The sequence below is a fragment of the Abramis brama genome (genome assembly GCF_963993115.1).
Source record: "Abramis brama genome assembly, chromosome: 25".
In the NCBI taxonomy this organism is placed as follows: domain Eukaryota; kingdom Metazoa; phylum Chordata; class Actinopteri; order Cypriniformes; family Leuciscidae; genus Abramis; species Abramis brama.
Window position 1 is genome coordinate 6,807,667 of NC_139987.1, and position 16,089 is coordinate 6,823,755.

General features: G+C 36.9%; 1 protein-coding gene across 3 annotated transcripts; it reads right to left on the reverse strand.

The window, feature by feature from the left end:
* Positions 1-525: 525 nt before the first annotated feature.
* On the reverse strand, positions 526-14,714 carry lhx6a (LIM homeobox 6a). Of its 3 annotated transcripts, none has more exons than XM_084104690.1 (9): positions 14,348-14,695; positions 13,452-13,523; positions 12,787-12,969; positions 10,924-11,045; positions 4,552-4,769; positions 4,364-4,464; positions 3,499-3,594; positions 3,228-3,402; positions 526-2,089 (listed from the first exon to the last, which is right to left on the reverse strand). In XM_084104690.1, exons 1-9 carry the CDS (start codon positions 14,423-14,425, stop codon positions 2,010-2,012), a joined length of 1,125 nt encoding a protein of 374 aa, XP_083960816.1. In that variant the 5' UTR covers positions 14,426-14,695; the 3' UTR covers positions 526-2,009. The 3 variants fall into 3 exon arrangements, with proteins under 3 accessions (XP_083960816.1, XP_083960815.1, XP_083960817.1); XM_084104689.1 differs by having other exon boundaries at positions 4,552-4,772; positions 14,348-14,552; XM_084104691.1 differs by lacking the exon at positions 13,452-13,523 and having other exon boundaries at positions 4,552-4,772; positions 14,348-14,714.
* Between the last annotated feature and the right edge of the window lie 1,375 nt (positions 14,715-16,089).

Below are 16,089 nucleotides of genomic sequence, written 5' to 3' on the forward strand. Positions count from 1 at the left end.
TTAAGTTAAACTTTTTTTATACGTTATAGAAGATTCAACTCATTTTTTAAGTCAGTTTAATGTAATTTAAGTTAAAATGATGTAAAACATCCAAGCTGATTGTACTTAAAAAATTACTCTCTCTCTCTCTCTCTCTCTCTCTCTCTCTCTATATATATATATATATATATATATATACACACACACAGTAAAAAAGCAATGTTTTATCATTCAAGAAAATGTGGTATTGTATTTTAATACAACAGATGTTCTATTGAAAATGTAAATTAATTTAACACTGTCTAATGTTTCTCCTTGTTTTAAAGTAAAAAATGCCTCAAATTTCATAATATATATATACATATGAGAGAGAGAGAGAGAGAGTAGATGGATAGATGTCATGAAAATGTTATATATAGAATAGATAGTTAAGTTATGAGAAAAATCTAGTAATCTAATTAACAAGAGCAAATTGTGTTATTTTGTCAGGTTATAAATGAATTTCATTTATTTAAAAGAAAAACATTTATGATGCACAGCCATAGAAATAGTTCATTATTTTATTTTTTTTACAAAACAGACATGTGGAAGTGGGGGAAAGTGCTTACAGGCTACCTGTCATAATAAATACAAGAATGTAGAGGCCTTGTCCCTCATTCAGAACACAAGAATGTCTTTCTCAAATTTAAGTTACAATTTCAGACTTTTCCCCCGGTTTCAGAGCTGTACACCCAACACTCCTGCTCTCTGGTCACAGCTGAGGCATATACGGCACACATGTATGAAGAAAACAATGAAACACAGACACATTCGTCTCAGGACACTGCTTAAATAAAAATACATTACATGTACATTTTCTTTACATGTAGCTATCTTTACATTTTACTCAAGTGCTCTTTTTAGTCTCAGTCGTCCTCTTCCTTTCCATCTTTTGCACAAAATAGTGTTGTTTGTCATTGAAAATCCTGTCTTGATCCTCATGTTTGATATTTTCTTTCTCTCTTTTTAGTACAACTGTTGAGAGCACTGTTTTCAATTTGAAATAATCTCACAGTAAGATCAACGTTATTTGTAGTGTATGGTTGCAGTAAACTGGTAGGACAACAGTTATTGCAATGCATTTTTGAAAATAATAAAATTAGGGAAGGTTTAGACATCCTCAGGACCTTTGAAAAATTCAACCTTAGACTAGGAATTATTATTTAACGTGTCACTTGGATCTAAAATGAAACAATCAGTTTCTAACAAACGATCTCCTTTCAAAACAAGATGTCGGCAGTTATTTATACAATTAAGTGACGGACTTAAAATTTAAGAACAATTTTATTATTTTTAAAATGAAATCTGTGGAACAATCAACCCTGCTGGCCTTATTAGGCCCCAGAAAACACAGATGCTTTGCATATGGGTGTAAGAACAAGACAGCAAGCAAAAGTGAAGTCAACTTAAGTTTTTTAAGTAGCGTCAATTCGTTTCACTTGCTTAGCACAACTTCCACGTTCAATCGTGGCGTGTTTCGGTGAGGAAAAAGAGAGAAAATATGTCTTACCACCTGGTCCTATGCCACTTATTTCCCATCCACATCTCTTGTGCTTTTCCCTTTTTCAACCTAAATGTTTAACACTGATGCTGGTAACTTTACATTCCTTTTGTTTGCATTCAGAGTCTCCAACCGCTGAACAAGAGTCGGACGAGACTATCAGGAGAAGGGGCGAACCAAGAGCGCTAGTCTGTTACAGTGTGTGCTCGAGTCTTTTTTCTTGTCTTTCTTGTGTCCAGAAGTCCAGATCCTGGTCTCGGTGATGCAAGTCCTAAATTCACAGGTCACATATGCGGTTTCCCTTAGCCATCCGCGACTAGATGCAAGTGAGTAAAATCCCGTCCAGCGAAACCAGAGAGGAAACAGTCTCTCTCCTTGCGAGTTCAGAGGTCAAGAGCAAGTGGTACCGTGACCTTCTCCTTCAGCCTGTGGGGTCGGCGCAGGAGTGATTGGAAGGTCAGGGTGAAGGGGTCAGGGGTCAGTGCGAGCGCTAGCGGCTGAGAGGGAGCTGCGGCAGCGTCATGGCCTGATGAGGGAGGCTCTGTGAAGTGAGCATCGAGAACGGATGACCTGCCCAACCAAAACAAAATCAACAGATGCTAATGTTAATCTCTATCTATAGTGATCTCTAAGTATCTTCAGGTCAGAGAACACGCTAGTTACAAAAGATACCAATTTAGCTACCAAAATATATACTAGTCAAAAGTTACGATTTTTTAATGTTTTTGAATGAAAGTGTTTTATGCTCACCAAGGCTGCATTTATTCGATTCAAAATACAGTAAAAACAGTAATATTATGAAATATTATTACAATTTCAAATAACTGTTTTCTATTGTAATGTATGTTAAAATGTAATTTATTCCTGTGATCAAAGCTGAATTTTCAGCATCATTACTCCATCCTTCAGAAATCAGTCTAATATGATGATTTGATGCTCAAGAAACATTTCTGACTATCATCAATTTTGAAAACAGTTGTTCTGATTAATATTTTTATGGAAACTGTGATTCATTACGATTTGAAAGTTTGAGTTAAGATTTTTTTCTTGAAAAATAATACTTTTCAGCAGACACGTTAAATTGATCAAAAGTAAAACAGTAAAGACATTTATGATGTACAACAGATTTCTATTTCAGATAAATGCTGTTCTTTTGAACTTTCTATTCATCAAAGAATCCTGAAAACAGTTATCATGAATTCCACAATAATGTTAAGCAGCAAAATCTTTTCAAAATTGATAATAATAATAAGCATTATTAATAATTGAGCACCAATAAGAATTGACAATAATTAAGCATCAAATTATCATATTAGAATGATTTCTGAAGGATCATGTGACACTGAAGACTGGAGTAATGATGCTGAAAATACAGCTTTGATCAGAGGAATAAATTACAGTTTAAAATATTACAATAGAGAACAGTTATTTTAAAGTGTAATAATATTTCACAATATTACTGTTTTTTCTATTTTGAATCAAATAAATGCAGCATTGGTGAACAGAAAAAGTATGTCAAAACGATTAATCGCATCCAACATAAAAGTTTGTGAATATATTTTTGTGTGTGTTTATTTGTATACACACACACACACACATATGGTTGTAACTTGTATATACATATACATATATATATATAATTTTTTTTAACAAATTTTTTATTTTTTCCTTCTGCTTTAATGACAGCAGTACTGGAGGAAACACTCACTTTCGATGTACCCGTGCAGGGCCACCATGCGCGCTCTCTCAGGACTGCCGAAAGGGGAGTAATGCAGCTCGTCGGGCAGTGAGGGGGGCATGCGGGCCTGCGGGTGAGCTTGAGGTGGGCCGCCGTGCTGTGGAGTGTGCTTTTTATGTCTCGCTCTGCAGTTTTGAAACCAAACCTATGAAAATACAACCAATTGTCAAGGCAAGCCATCTCTATTTACTGAATTTGAACGGATTAAACATTAAATGGGACTATAAGTGAGTGTCATCACCTGTATGACTCGTCTACTCAATCCTGTCATGTCTGCCAACTTCTGCAGGGTCTGAGCGTCAGGGTTGTTGTCCTGTGCAAACTGCGCCTGCATTACCTGTGCATGAAACAAGCGGCAAATTAACATTAGGTCGTTTACTAGGGGAAAAACGTCTATTTGTAAAGATTTTCAATATTAAAATGACGAAATACCTTTTTTTTTTTAAATATAGAATTAAAAATTATACAAAAAAAAATCAGTACTATATATATATATATATATATATATATATATATATATATATATATATATATACATAAAGATGCTCACCAAGGCTGCATTCATTTGACAAATCAATAAAAACAGTAATATTGTGAAATATTATTACAATTTTGTATTGTAACATATTGTAAAATGTATTTGAATGTACTGTATACATATTGTAATTTATTCCTGTGATCAAAGCTGGATTTTCTGCATCATTTCTCCAGTCTTCAGTGTCACATGATCCTTCAGAAATCAGTCTGATATGATGATTTGATGCTCAAGAAACAAGTTTTTTTTTTTTTTGTTACTGTATTTTTTTTATCAAATGAATGCAGCCTTGGTGAGCATAAGAGACTTCTTTCAAAAATATTTAAAAAAATCTCAGATGTTCCATTCCAAACTTTCTGTAGTGTATACATTAAGTACACAGTACTGGTTGCTTGCTGATAGTGCCACGTGAAAGGTAAAATGCTGTTCCACATGCGTTTAACGTGAAAGCTTTGTAAATATCGAATGGAACTTAAAAATGAATTCATATTAGACAAAAGCAAAACCAAAAAGGGCGCTTTGCTTCCTCATCTCAGACATCCACATGCCATTGTGTGTTTGATAATCTTACCTGCAGTTGTTCCGCAGTGAAGGACGTCCGTGCCCTTTTGGCCGGTTTCGGCTGACTATCCTGTTCCGACGGCACCGCCCCCTCCAGAGTGAGTCCGCTTCCTGCGCGAAAACCCGGGAAAAGGTGGTTAGGAAATCTTTTTTTAGATCAATGAGACTTAAAGTGCAACGCATCCGAAACACACGCACCACTCTCAGCGGCCCGTTTCAGGTTCTCCACCATTGTGTCGTAGTGGATCCGACACAGTACTTTCTCCTCCACCAGCCCGAACTCCTCGCCTGTGGACAGCTGGCGTTTGCAGGAGAAGCAGGCGAAGCAGGCCAGATGGTAGGCATTGCCCCTGGCTCGCCGGACCCAGTCGCTGGCGTAGATCTGCCGGCCACAGCGGGCACACTTTGTACCAAACCTACTGTGAGACAGAGAAGGGCTTGGGCATCAATATACTCATTACATGAACAATACAATACATGTGCTTATCATTACAACCCAAACCCTAGTATAATAACAGAAGCATTTTCTGTGTAAATTATGCTTGTTGTTTTGAATTCATAGTGTAATGGTATAACATGTATTTCAGTTCATCAGTCAAGCGGGTTTCTTTTCTCTCCACAGAAAGCTCTCGCCAGAAGAAGACAGAATACAGATAGGCTGAACCGCGTCCAAAAGATAACCACTAAACGTGTCAGACACGGCTGTAAAACTCTCAGCACAAACAAACCACTAGTAACTCTCTGAGCAGCGGGTCGGCAGGAAATGTCTGCTGATAAACTGTGCTGATAGGATCCATAAACTTAAAAGATTTTATCCAACAAGGTGTGTAATGCATGTAAGACATCTATTTTTAAACCACCTCCACTTTTTTTGTGTGTGTGAAGGAATTCAAATATAATGTATTCACATATCCAAATATAACAATGTTTTAATCATTTAAAAAAAATATAATTAGTTTATAATATAATTATTATTATATATTAATATATAATATGTGTTTTCAGTTGAATGTACAGGATAGTAATTATCAAAAATGTTCTTATATTAAATAAGCAATATATAAATGTCATTTCAGTTTATTTTACAAGTTAGTGATTATCAAAAATATTCTGCAATATATTAATCTCAAACTGCTTAATTGTACTTAACTTTTTCAGATCATTTCAGTCTTGGGGTGTTTTTTGTTTTTATAAAGTAAATTTTTAAAGAAATTTATTTATTTATTCGTTCACTCGTTCTACTATTGCCAGAATATCTGCCATTCTCCCTCAAGCCGACATGTCATTGAAATTTGAATTTCTTTTTTTGCAATTCTTTGCATACCACATAGTAATTGGTCTTTTCTTTCTTGCATCTGTATATTTATATTTAGTTCAAATTATATAATACATTGTTATGTGTTGATTCTCTTGTGCAGAAATGGAGTTTAGATGTTATTGATGTTACTGCTGATGTTACATGTTAATCACTGCATTCTCGGCCAACTGCGATTTGTAAATGTCACACGTTCCATATTTAATTTATCCCTGCATTTTCAGCAGCCATGTGGCCGTGCAGTTGCTTAAAACACCTCTTCTGTGATTCTGCGATCAACAGGACTTGATGAACAACCCTGCGGCGATACAAACCAACAGCAAATACACACAGCCTGCTATAATGAAGTGTTATTTTGACTGGACGGGGCTGACCATGCCGTGTGTTTTTGACCCAGACATCACGTTCGGGTGACCAAAGAGAGTTCCCGTGTTGGGAGGACTAGGAGAGACTAATGCTCTGCAGATGGCCAGTCACGGCCCTTTTTTGGCCTGAATCTGAGCCCTCCCCCTTCCTCCTCCACCACCACACCTCTGTCATTGGGAGCTCTTGTGTAAACAAAGTGTCACACACAACCTCCTCAGACTGCAAAGAAACACGGGATATCAAGATAGCCATGTTTCCCTCGTATACGCTACTGAAGAATGATGACACCGGCCCCTCGGGGGGTTCATCCACTGGAAATGACATCAGAGCCCAACCAGGGAGCCCCGTGGGGCTCAACAAACCAGGAAACTTGTGTGCATGTATAATCATTTGTCTCTGCCAATCAGCACTTGAGCAGGATGAGCCAAGAAGCAAAAACAAACCTGAATCAAAAAATATTTACAGTCCACTTATGTGCGAAGTATCGATACATAAAACACGCCTCGCGTATTAATGCCTGCAAAAAGCATGCGAAGGGGTTTCTGTGTACACTGCACACCATACTCTGGCAGCATCGTTCCAGACAAAGAATACAACGATTGAGTAATGATGCATTTCAGACGTGTGTTTAGAGGAGAAACATTGTGGAACGGAGCCGTAATCTGTCATGGCAGTTCATTTACCGCAAAACCTCTCAGAGAAGCCATAAAGATCTTAAGGGGGTTTTGTTTTTGTTCAGATCTGCCGCACGTCTGATTGTGCGTTGTTGTGCTTATACTGGATTTATTTCTGTCCTGCATATCATAACTCGCCGGGGGAAAATTCCTGCAGCCGCAAAGCGTTTCCCTCAGTTCCCCAAGAAATTCACCTTTGGCTGGAAAAGAGAAGCTTGTGGAAGTACAAATTCGGTTGATTAAATGCGATATACTCTTGGCGTATTATAATCTGGGGGTAAATCTCCCTCTCAGCGACTGCTGAGACTTATCGGTGACGATTGCTACGGCAAGCATGGCTATTGCTATTGCTCGTGGTGGTTTTTCCAAACCCTGAACCATGAGTATTAAATTTGGTGTGTAACTCATCCCACCCCACTGTTTGTGCTACGACCATAAAAGATACTGCAAATTTTGCTACTTGTTGAGGTGCGCTTTTCTATTCCTCAGTGATCGGATTGGGGATTCCTGGCGATTGTCCGAGAAAATAGTCATATGTCAAAGGAGGGACTCAATCATATCTAGAGACCAGAATAAAGACTGGCACTGACCAAATATGCCTACTTCTAAACAATATATTAAACAAAAAGGCAAAGGAGTAGTATTTCCAAATTTGTACAAAACAAAAGAAAAGAAAAAGTTGCTGCCTTAGATTTTTAAGTACAATCAACTTGGATGTTTAAGTCATTTCAACTTAAATTATATCTGACTTTATATAGTGTAGTATTCGAAAAACGGTAGGTGAAAAGTACCCGGATCACCTACTTCTTCCGGCGAGATTCGGAAGCGCACATGATGGACACTTTACTATCCCATGAGGCCACGGGAGAGAATTTGTGAATGCAACTGACGCCGTAGATCACATGATGATGACAACATGGTACGTGCAAACTTTTTTCAAACTACACACATTCATACCAGATAGAACATACTTTTTTAACAGTATGCAGTCACAGCATTGCACTTTGATTGGTAACTCTTTGTTGGAGCCTATATTCTGGTATATTGTCTCTCTTAACCTAAAAAAACTAACATTTCATTTAGTCATTATAATTTCAGTCACTCATATAATTTGCCCGCATTCTCCACCAAGTTGAGTTACACAAGCTCTGTTTACTTCTGTTAGCATTTAAACACAAGGAGTCCTGCACGCGCATATGGCCATTACAGTACGTCACCTCCTCCAAATCTACCGATCCAAACCCACTCGGGTTACGCCTTACTCCATCACCCTGTCCTTATCCTTTGGTTCCTCTGATTAACAGCCTCCTCTGACTTCCCGTGTGGCCTGATGCTCGTGCCTTTGTGGCTGTTTCTCTTTAGTGTAGGTACAGTCTCCGCTCTGACCCTTACCGCCAAATCTACCTCTCTCCCCCCGTCCACGGAGCAAACCCACTTTGATTTCCTGTAATTACACTCTATTAGAGAAGCTGTCAATCTGGCCCAGATGAGAGACTAACACAAATGAAACATATCTCCTTGTGTTTTGTTTTCCTTCCTTGCAAGAAATCAATGGAGATCCTTTTCCTTTCAAGCATATGATGGCGGTCCTCTAACGGTGTCGTGCAGCACCAGCGAAACAATCCAGCTGCCAGAGAACAAACACAGGTACACACAACTCTCAACGTCACTGCAGCCAAACATCTGAGCATCAGAATGTTGAGCATCAAATTGATTCATTATGCAATTTGACTGCGAGGCCAGTGCATGACATTTAACCTTAAAACAACACACTGCAGGAAATTTATTTCCAGATATATAAACAGAATTTGTTTCAAGCATCTCAAATGCTACCTTCTACTATAACTGCTAGCGGTTATGATCTCGACCTCTTTATGTGAAAGATACAATTGGGTACAAAGGCTCAAACAAAAAAAAAAAGGTGAAAAGCGCTGATATAGGACTTGACAGGAGGGATGTTTCAGTGGCACCGGAGAAAAACACACTTCAGATCACTGGACTTGACTCCACAAGCATGGAGCTATTACTGTCTCTTTTACAAGGCAAACATGAATACGTTACAGAGTCAGTCACTGTTGTTCTGCCGGGTTCCTGTGAATCCATGTCAGAAATAAAAACGTATACACCATCCTGATTAACTTGCATAATTAGGCGAAAAAGCTGAGGCTGTATTTTGTTAAGCAGAGACCAGCTCTGTGGTTGCTGTTTTGGCATACAAAACTGTACGAAAACTAAATAAAATTAAAATACCGTTTGAGGGCAATGTATCACTGTATAGAAATATTGTTGGTTTAGCTGAAAAAAGTAAGTAACCTGGTGTCTAATTTGAGTTTATTGAAATTAAAAATTTTAGGTTATACAATGAAGGAGATTGATTTAATCAACAGAAACTCAAAATATTATGTTATCTAAACCACATAAATTATCTAAGGGGGGGGTTGGACAGTGTAGCTGTTTGAAATATCTGAAAATTTGGATACTGGAAATGTGCATTTATTTTAAGTGAATTATTTATCTTTCTCTATAAATCACATGAAAATCACACTTCAAATTTCAAGGTCAATTCGAAGAAATGTGAATATTGTTCTCATATTTGTTTGTTTTATTTATGATTTTTTTAGAACAGGATTCCCCCTGTTCTATTGTTTATTTTTGCTTGTTTGATTTTATTTCCTGATTTCCCTAATGCTGTAGACATTTTCTTGAAAAATAATCAATAAAAATAAAGTTAAAAAAAAAAATCATTAAGTATAAATTCACATGGGCTATACAGTCATTAATTGCTTACATTACGGTAATCAGTCCATTTCCAGTATTTTAGAAATATGTCCTTTTAAGTCTCAAAATAAAAGTCAATTCTCCCATATTGTATATTTCTTTAACAATTTCTCTCCATTCACCAAGTAAGGTGATGTCCTGCTTATACCATATTTATGATATTTAATGCTAATAAAACAATACACATTAAATCACTTGAGACTTTGAAACCCCGTCTATTTCATTTAACAGTCTTCAGTGAGCTTTTTCTCCCATTTCTGGACTCGTCGTCTTTAGAATATGCTTTCATCTCGAATAAGCTCTAATCCACTAAAAATCCATTTTGTGGCAAGCTTTCTTGCATGCATTCAAATGTCCTTCGTATACATCCTCTGTGCCAAATTCTCCTCTTGAAATCTCTCGTGTGTAAACAGCTCGAGCCACTGAGAGATCCTGACGCCCTAGACTCGACCGAACCGCCGTTGCTCTGTGAAGATCAAGACACTGAAGCATCTCTTCAGATTATTGGCCTTAACGTAGAAAACAAACCCTCTCCTGCTGCATTGACTTTAAAGGGGCCAGTCATTCACATTGACGGGCAATAAGCAGGGAAGGCTGGCCAATATCATGCCATTCACAGGCCTTGCTGAGTGCTCTGCAATCATGCCATATCACAGCCCTTGCACCCTCAATGCAATTCCACAGCTTTCCTGTCGGATCTCCCTCACTCCATGCCTTCCCACGAGCACATTACTGGATCTCAACCAGAGCTCCATACTTTCGAGATCTTCAATTCTTTAACTTGGGTTTGATTTCTCACACCATTCAATTGCATACAAGGGAATAGTGGCAAATGTAAACCAACTAATAATCAAGTAATCAAGTTCTATTTAGACCTGCCATTATATTACTATTGGCATCATCTCCTGTTGTGGGCCTTTTTTTTCTTCACAATCCAAAAGTATACACTGCACAAAATGTGCTTCATGTGATGACATCAAAATTAACTGGTCAAAAATATTATTTTATATACGTCAATTGAAGTATTTTCAGCTGTAAAATATTGACTTCCAATAAGCAACAACATTATTTTGACCACAAATAAAATAATTTTGGTTTTATTATTAAACAAGATAAGTGTGGAATCTCTAACAGATGCATAAATTAGCTACAAAGACGAAATATTTCTAATAAGTCGATTGCCATAAATGTTATATGAGGTCTTCTTCACTGACTTAATCACAATTAAACTCAATTACAAACGCCGTCTTGTGCAGCCTATTTGTTGTGGTAAGTAGTTTTTTTTTTTTTGTATGAAATCTTATTTTTTTTAGCTTTAAACCATAACCCGCTACACTGACGCAATATATTTTCATCCACAAGTAAATATTGCGCATGCATTTCGTTTAAGCGCACACCTGATATTTCTGAGGACAGAAAGTGAAAAACTTACCCTACCTGAAATAATCCATTTTACAGAAGATTTCCTTGTTTTTAATGTAGCAGCTGTTGTGTTGACGTAGTGAAGTCCTGCACACGGAACATTCCAGACACCTCACGTGCCAGATCAAATTATTAACCTGCAATAAACACAACAGCGAACATCAAAATATAATAATGATGATTTTTTGCATTTCGTAAAATTCGTATTATTATAAAAATTAAATGTCAACGTGCATTAAAATTAATAGGTCGAAACAAACACGTTTCTTATTTAAACAATCCCAAAAATCACTGCCATATAAAATCTGTTAGGCTACAAAATAAAATGTTTAGTTTATAATTAAAGTTGTGATTAAAAATAGGATTGTTTTTTTGTTGTTGTTGTTGTTTGTAATGATGTCCTTAGAATTGCGTTGTATATAAAAGTGTTTAATTATAAATGTAGATACACGCATGTCTATTTTTAATTGCACGAGAAAATGTATAATAATAATTTGATAATAATTTAATGTAAATTGCAACATATTCCGTGTGATTACTGATATTTTAAACTTGATTACTGATATCTGAAATAAAAAAATATGATTTTAACCATGTTTTCTTTGGGACACACGTGAGATGCATCTTAGACTGAAATGTTTATTGATAAATTCACACGTGAGATGCATCTTAGACTGAAATGTTTATTGATAAATTCAGACGAAAGTAAGGCTTGCGCGTTTGAATGTTTTTAACTTGTTTGATGCATTTTCAGACTCTGAGAACAGGGAAAACTTAAAAGGCGTCTATAAAGATGGTTCGTTCTGACTAAACTGTAATAAACTCACACGGGTTGTTTTATTAGTTTCCGCAGAAAAAGCAAAACAAACTCAGATAGATCGCGCTCTAAAGATCCTCGCGCGCAACACGCGCACTTCCTGAAAAACAAGCTGCCCGAGAGCGCGTGCACGCGACGATGCTCTCAACATCTTTACTAAAAAAAAAAACTAAAAAAAACAAGGCTATAAATGTTTGCAGCCAACTATTATTCGTAAAAAACGGCAAATAGCAGGAAAAATCTAAATCTATATCTAGGCCTATTAAAAAATATTCGCAATATTTTAACCTTCACGATTTGCTGAGACTGACTTTACTAGCCTATTTATATATAATGTAGCATGTGTAATAATAATAATAATAATAATAATAATAGTTATAATTATTATTTCAAATTAACCTCTTTCCCCCTTCACGTTATTTTAACATGTTCCTCTGACCCAACTAAAACACAATATAGGCAGATATTACAGAAACTTTAACCAATCTGTTATATCAAAGTAGGCAATGCATTGTTCAGAAATATGATCAACGTTTCTGCTTGTGATAAATTTGATCCAAAAAACAAAAAAAACAAAAAAAACCCAACCCACACACACACACACATTGTAGGACTAACCTACATATAAAACAAATAAATAACGAGTCTTTTGTAGCCTATTTACTCATGTTTTATAAACCCCAAACACAAGTAGCCTATACACACAGCCTAACATTTTTTACTAAAGCGTTTTATCATAATTCGGGTTAGAATCGGTTTTCATAAGATTACGGAAAATCACAAATGTTAAAGTAAGACAACCATGGTAAAGTAGCTTATAGCCTATATTCGATCTACTAAATTTGCAGCGGTGTATCATATCCCAATAATGAGGGTTAAAACTACAGACAGTCATCTAAAAATAATAAAGAATGCAAGCAACAATTCCTACTAGCCTAAATCATTTCAACCTACATAATGTTGTTTGCAAACGTTTTTACAAAAGTCAGTCAGAGGCTCAAATCAAAACAGTTGACTCGCCACATGAGACGACACACACACACACAGTCACGCGCCCGTACCTTGAGCAGATATCGGTCGAGGATCTCGAGCCCGCAGCTCGCGCACACGTTCTTCCCGGTGGACGGCACGGACGAGGCGCTGGACGGGGGCGAGCAGATGGACGGAGTCGACGGAGGACTGGGCGAAGAGCGCGGGTCCTCTTTCTCCATATTAGATCTGTGAGATTCTCCGTCAGACTGTGACTGCCAGTGAAAATTAGAGCAATGCATATCTCACTCTCACGTGAATGATGTTTATTTACTTGACAGGAATATTCTGAGAAAAATAATTCAACCCAGTAAAACTGAAAACGTAAAAAAAATCAAGTCAGCATGCAGTGATTTGCTGACCCTTTCCGAACATTTCGAATTTAAGTGTGAAGGAAATCGAAACTTTTCAAACTCATTGAGTAGGAAAGTCTGAAAAGCTCGTGTAAACATAAAATGATCAATATAAAGACGATGGCCCTGTCTAAGAGGGAAGTGATTGACATTTAAAAAGCTTTTCTAAGCGCAAAAGTTGTTTACAAAACTGAAATAATCCAAGAACACACACACAAACACACAAAAATGCATTACATCAGTAAAGACTTTTGCATTCTATCTGAAGGCCTTTTCCTGCAAAAGCTCAACGCACCGATCTAGCAGAGACCCAATAAAGGAGCACGATCGCTCCGCGCGCTCACCATCGCGTGTCCGTGTTGCGCGTCCACGCAGCGCGAGGCTCCCGGTGTGCTGTGCGAGTCTGGAGAGATCACCTACAACACAGGCAAGCCACAGTGCTCCACGTCAGGCATGTTCCCTGCTCTATATATGCGTCCAAAACAATAAAAACCGCTTTTAACTGTGCATTGAGAGCCTCGCGACAAAAAGCCCCTGTTTTAATGAAGCGATTTAAATTTGGATTGATTTTTTCCCCACACTTAACCCGTGCCTCTTCCCATAATCGTATTTCCACGCAATCCAGGGAGCTGAAAAAATAAACTACCTGCAATTACAAATAGCTTGAGATGCTCGCGATAAGAGGACCCCAGAGTGTCAATTTCAACTGCCAATCAGAGAAAGCAACGGGCCACCCAAAGAATTGCAAATTTGATTTTTAATGGCAGTAATTAAAATCTAATTTTTCCTCTGCAGACTTGGCATGTGAAGTGGATGGACCGCAAATCACACTATTCAGAATAGATCCTGATTCTCATGACATCACTTTAAGGTGAAGATGTTGCAGGCTGCAGAAGATGATGCTACACAGTCCCTTTTATTTCCATGCAGTTTGATGGATAACAACAGACATTATCGTCATTATCGTTATGCACATGATCGCATTATTCATCGCATTATCGTTATGCACATGAATAAGATTTAACAAATGTGCTGCCTTAATTTTTTTAAGTAGCCTACAATAAACTTGAACGTTTAAGTCATTTCAACTTAAATTGCATTAAACTGACTTAAAACAACAAGTTGAATCTTGCATAATTTAGTCGAATAATTAACTTATTTTGACGAGTAAAAGCAATGCAAAAACATTTGTTGTTATAAATTATTGATCATATAATGTTTTACTGTGTAAATGTCTTACCTGTTTTGAGGGAATTCCTTCGGATAGAAACTGATTTCCCTCTGATAGAGGGGCCAAAGCCTCATTTTTCCAATACATTTGACGGCTTAACCTTCTTTAGATATAAACTGCTTCAAGCGGGATTTTTTTTGTTAAATATTCCTTATCCCATGCGCCCTGTCCGGTAAAAGTCGGTCTAATTTGAACCCTAATCGCCGTTTCCTCTCGTATAGTCAATCAATAACGACAATAATCTCTAAGAAAAACCGTGTAAAAGAAGTCTTCACATTCGTGATAGGTCAGTAAACCGGGAGCTAGACGCGCCGAGCGCGAGCGGTTCGTCGGGACGCCTTTTTTAGAACCGTTTGCAGGATATTTCCTACTTTTTCCCTCTTTTGGGATGCAGTTGCTTGAGTACAGGAAGTGGAGAAAATTGAGGGGCTGGCAGGTTTTGCTCCTGCTCTCCTCATAGGCAGTCAGAGCACAGCCTACCTTCTGAAAGTTTACAGATCAGAGGGGAGGGAAGAGATGTGGCCTGAGTGTGGAGCGACATTTTGTGATGCTGTTTGGGCTTTAATTGTCTGACAAATCAGCGATTAAAAAAATAAAACAATGCTGGGCTTCTAAGTCAATATTAAACGGGGCTGTTATGGGTATCGAGTGTATTTAACATTTAATTACAAAAAATAAAAATGTTTGTTAATTTCAAATAATTGTAAGGATTTTATATTATAGCCTACATTTGATTCATAAATTGACCTATAAAATATATGCATGATCTTCCAGTTTATAGAACATAAAATATACCTAGGCTACCAAAAATGAATTATTCTTACTTTTAAAAAGTAGGCTATAAGCATTATTTGAAACATTTTCTCTTTTAAACACCAGAATGTTCCAAATTAATATTTTGGTTGTATTTGTTGCATTGCAAGCTTTTGTGACACTAAAAAAAAAAGAAGAAAAAAAAGAGATTTTTTTTTCTGATGCCGTTCATCTATTCGCGTAATGCAATGCAATGTCCAAACGTATCATTTTGATTATTTATATTTTGTGTATAGAAGTCCACTCAAGCAACAGGGTGTCGTAATCTGTCTTTTCTATATTGCAACAAAAGTGTTAATGAATCGTTAAGCATATTTAAAAAACAAACTTTACAAAATCTATTTTGTAAAAAGACTCGATCTCAAACATTGCATTCAATGGCATCTGTCCTTGAATTGGTTTAATGCGAGATAAAAATAAATAAATAAAAGAAACCTTTACCCAGCCTGAAACAGACATGCTATTATTATGTGGGGAGAAAAAGAGAGGAAAATACATAACCATCAGATGTTCAGATAGAGCGGCGTAGAGCTTTTCTCTCTGCAACAGTTGCATTAGAAATAGATCGTGTTGATATATTCAGGTATGCAGCCTATTGTTAAAATGAACGGTTGCATGTAAGAGATTGTAAAAGAAAGCGTTCAGGTTCAATGCATAACCCAACTATTACTCTCTTTCATTTGTATTTGAACTGTTCTTGGTTTGGAAATGAATTCGAATAAAAGAGGAATAATATTGACGTGACCTCGCGCCCTTTAACATCATATTAATCGACAGATTACACGGCGGAAACTTGGCTCGTTAGTCGATGTGACCTATTTATTTTATATCACACAGGGAAAATGATAGTGTCGAAAAATAAATGAACACAGTAAATTAATAATAAATGATAAACAAATAAAACAAAAAGCAGAATAAAAGGTCTCTATGATTGGGTT

Bases quoted from the DNA above. Each gene is read 5' to 3' on its own strand.
- lhx6a (XM_084104689.1), bottom strand. From the start codon at position 14,425: ATGTATTGGAAAAATGAGGCTTTGGCCCCTCTATCAGAGGGAAATCAG. The intron at 4,773-10,923 runs GTAGGGTAAGTT...TCTGTCTCACAG, and splicing joins TGTAAAATGGATTATTTCAG to TAGGTTTGGTACAAAGTGTG. The intron at 4,465-4,551 runs GTGCGTGTGTTT...GTTTTCGCGCAG, and splicing joins GAAACGGGCCGCTGAGAGTG to GAAGCGGACTCACTCTGGAG.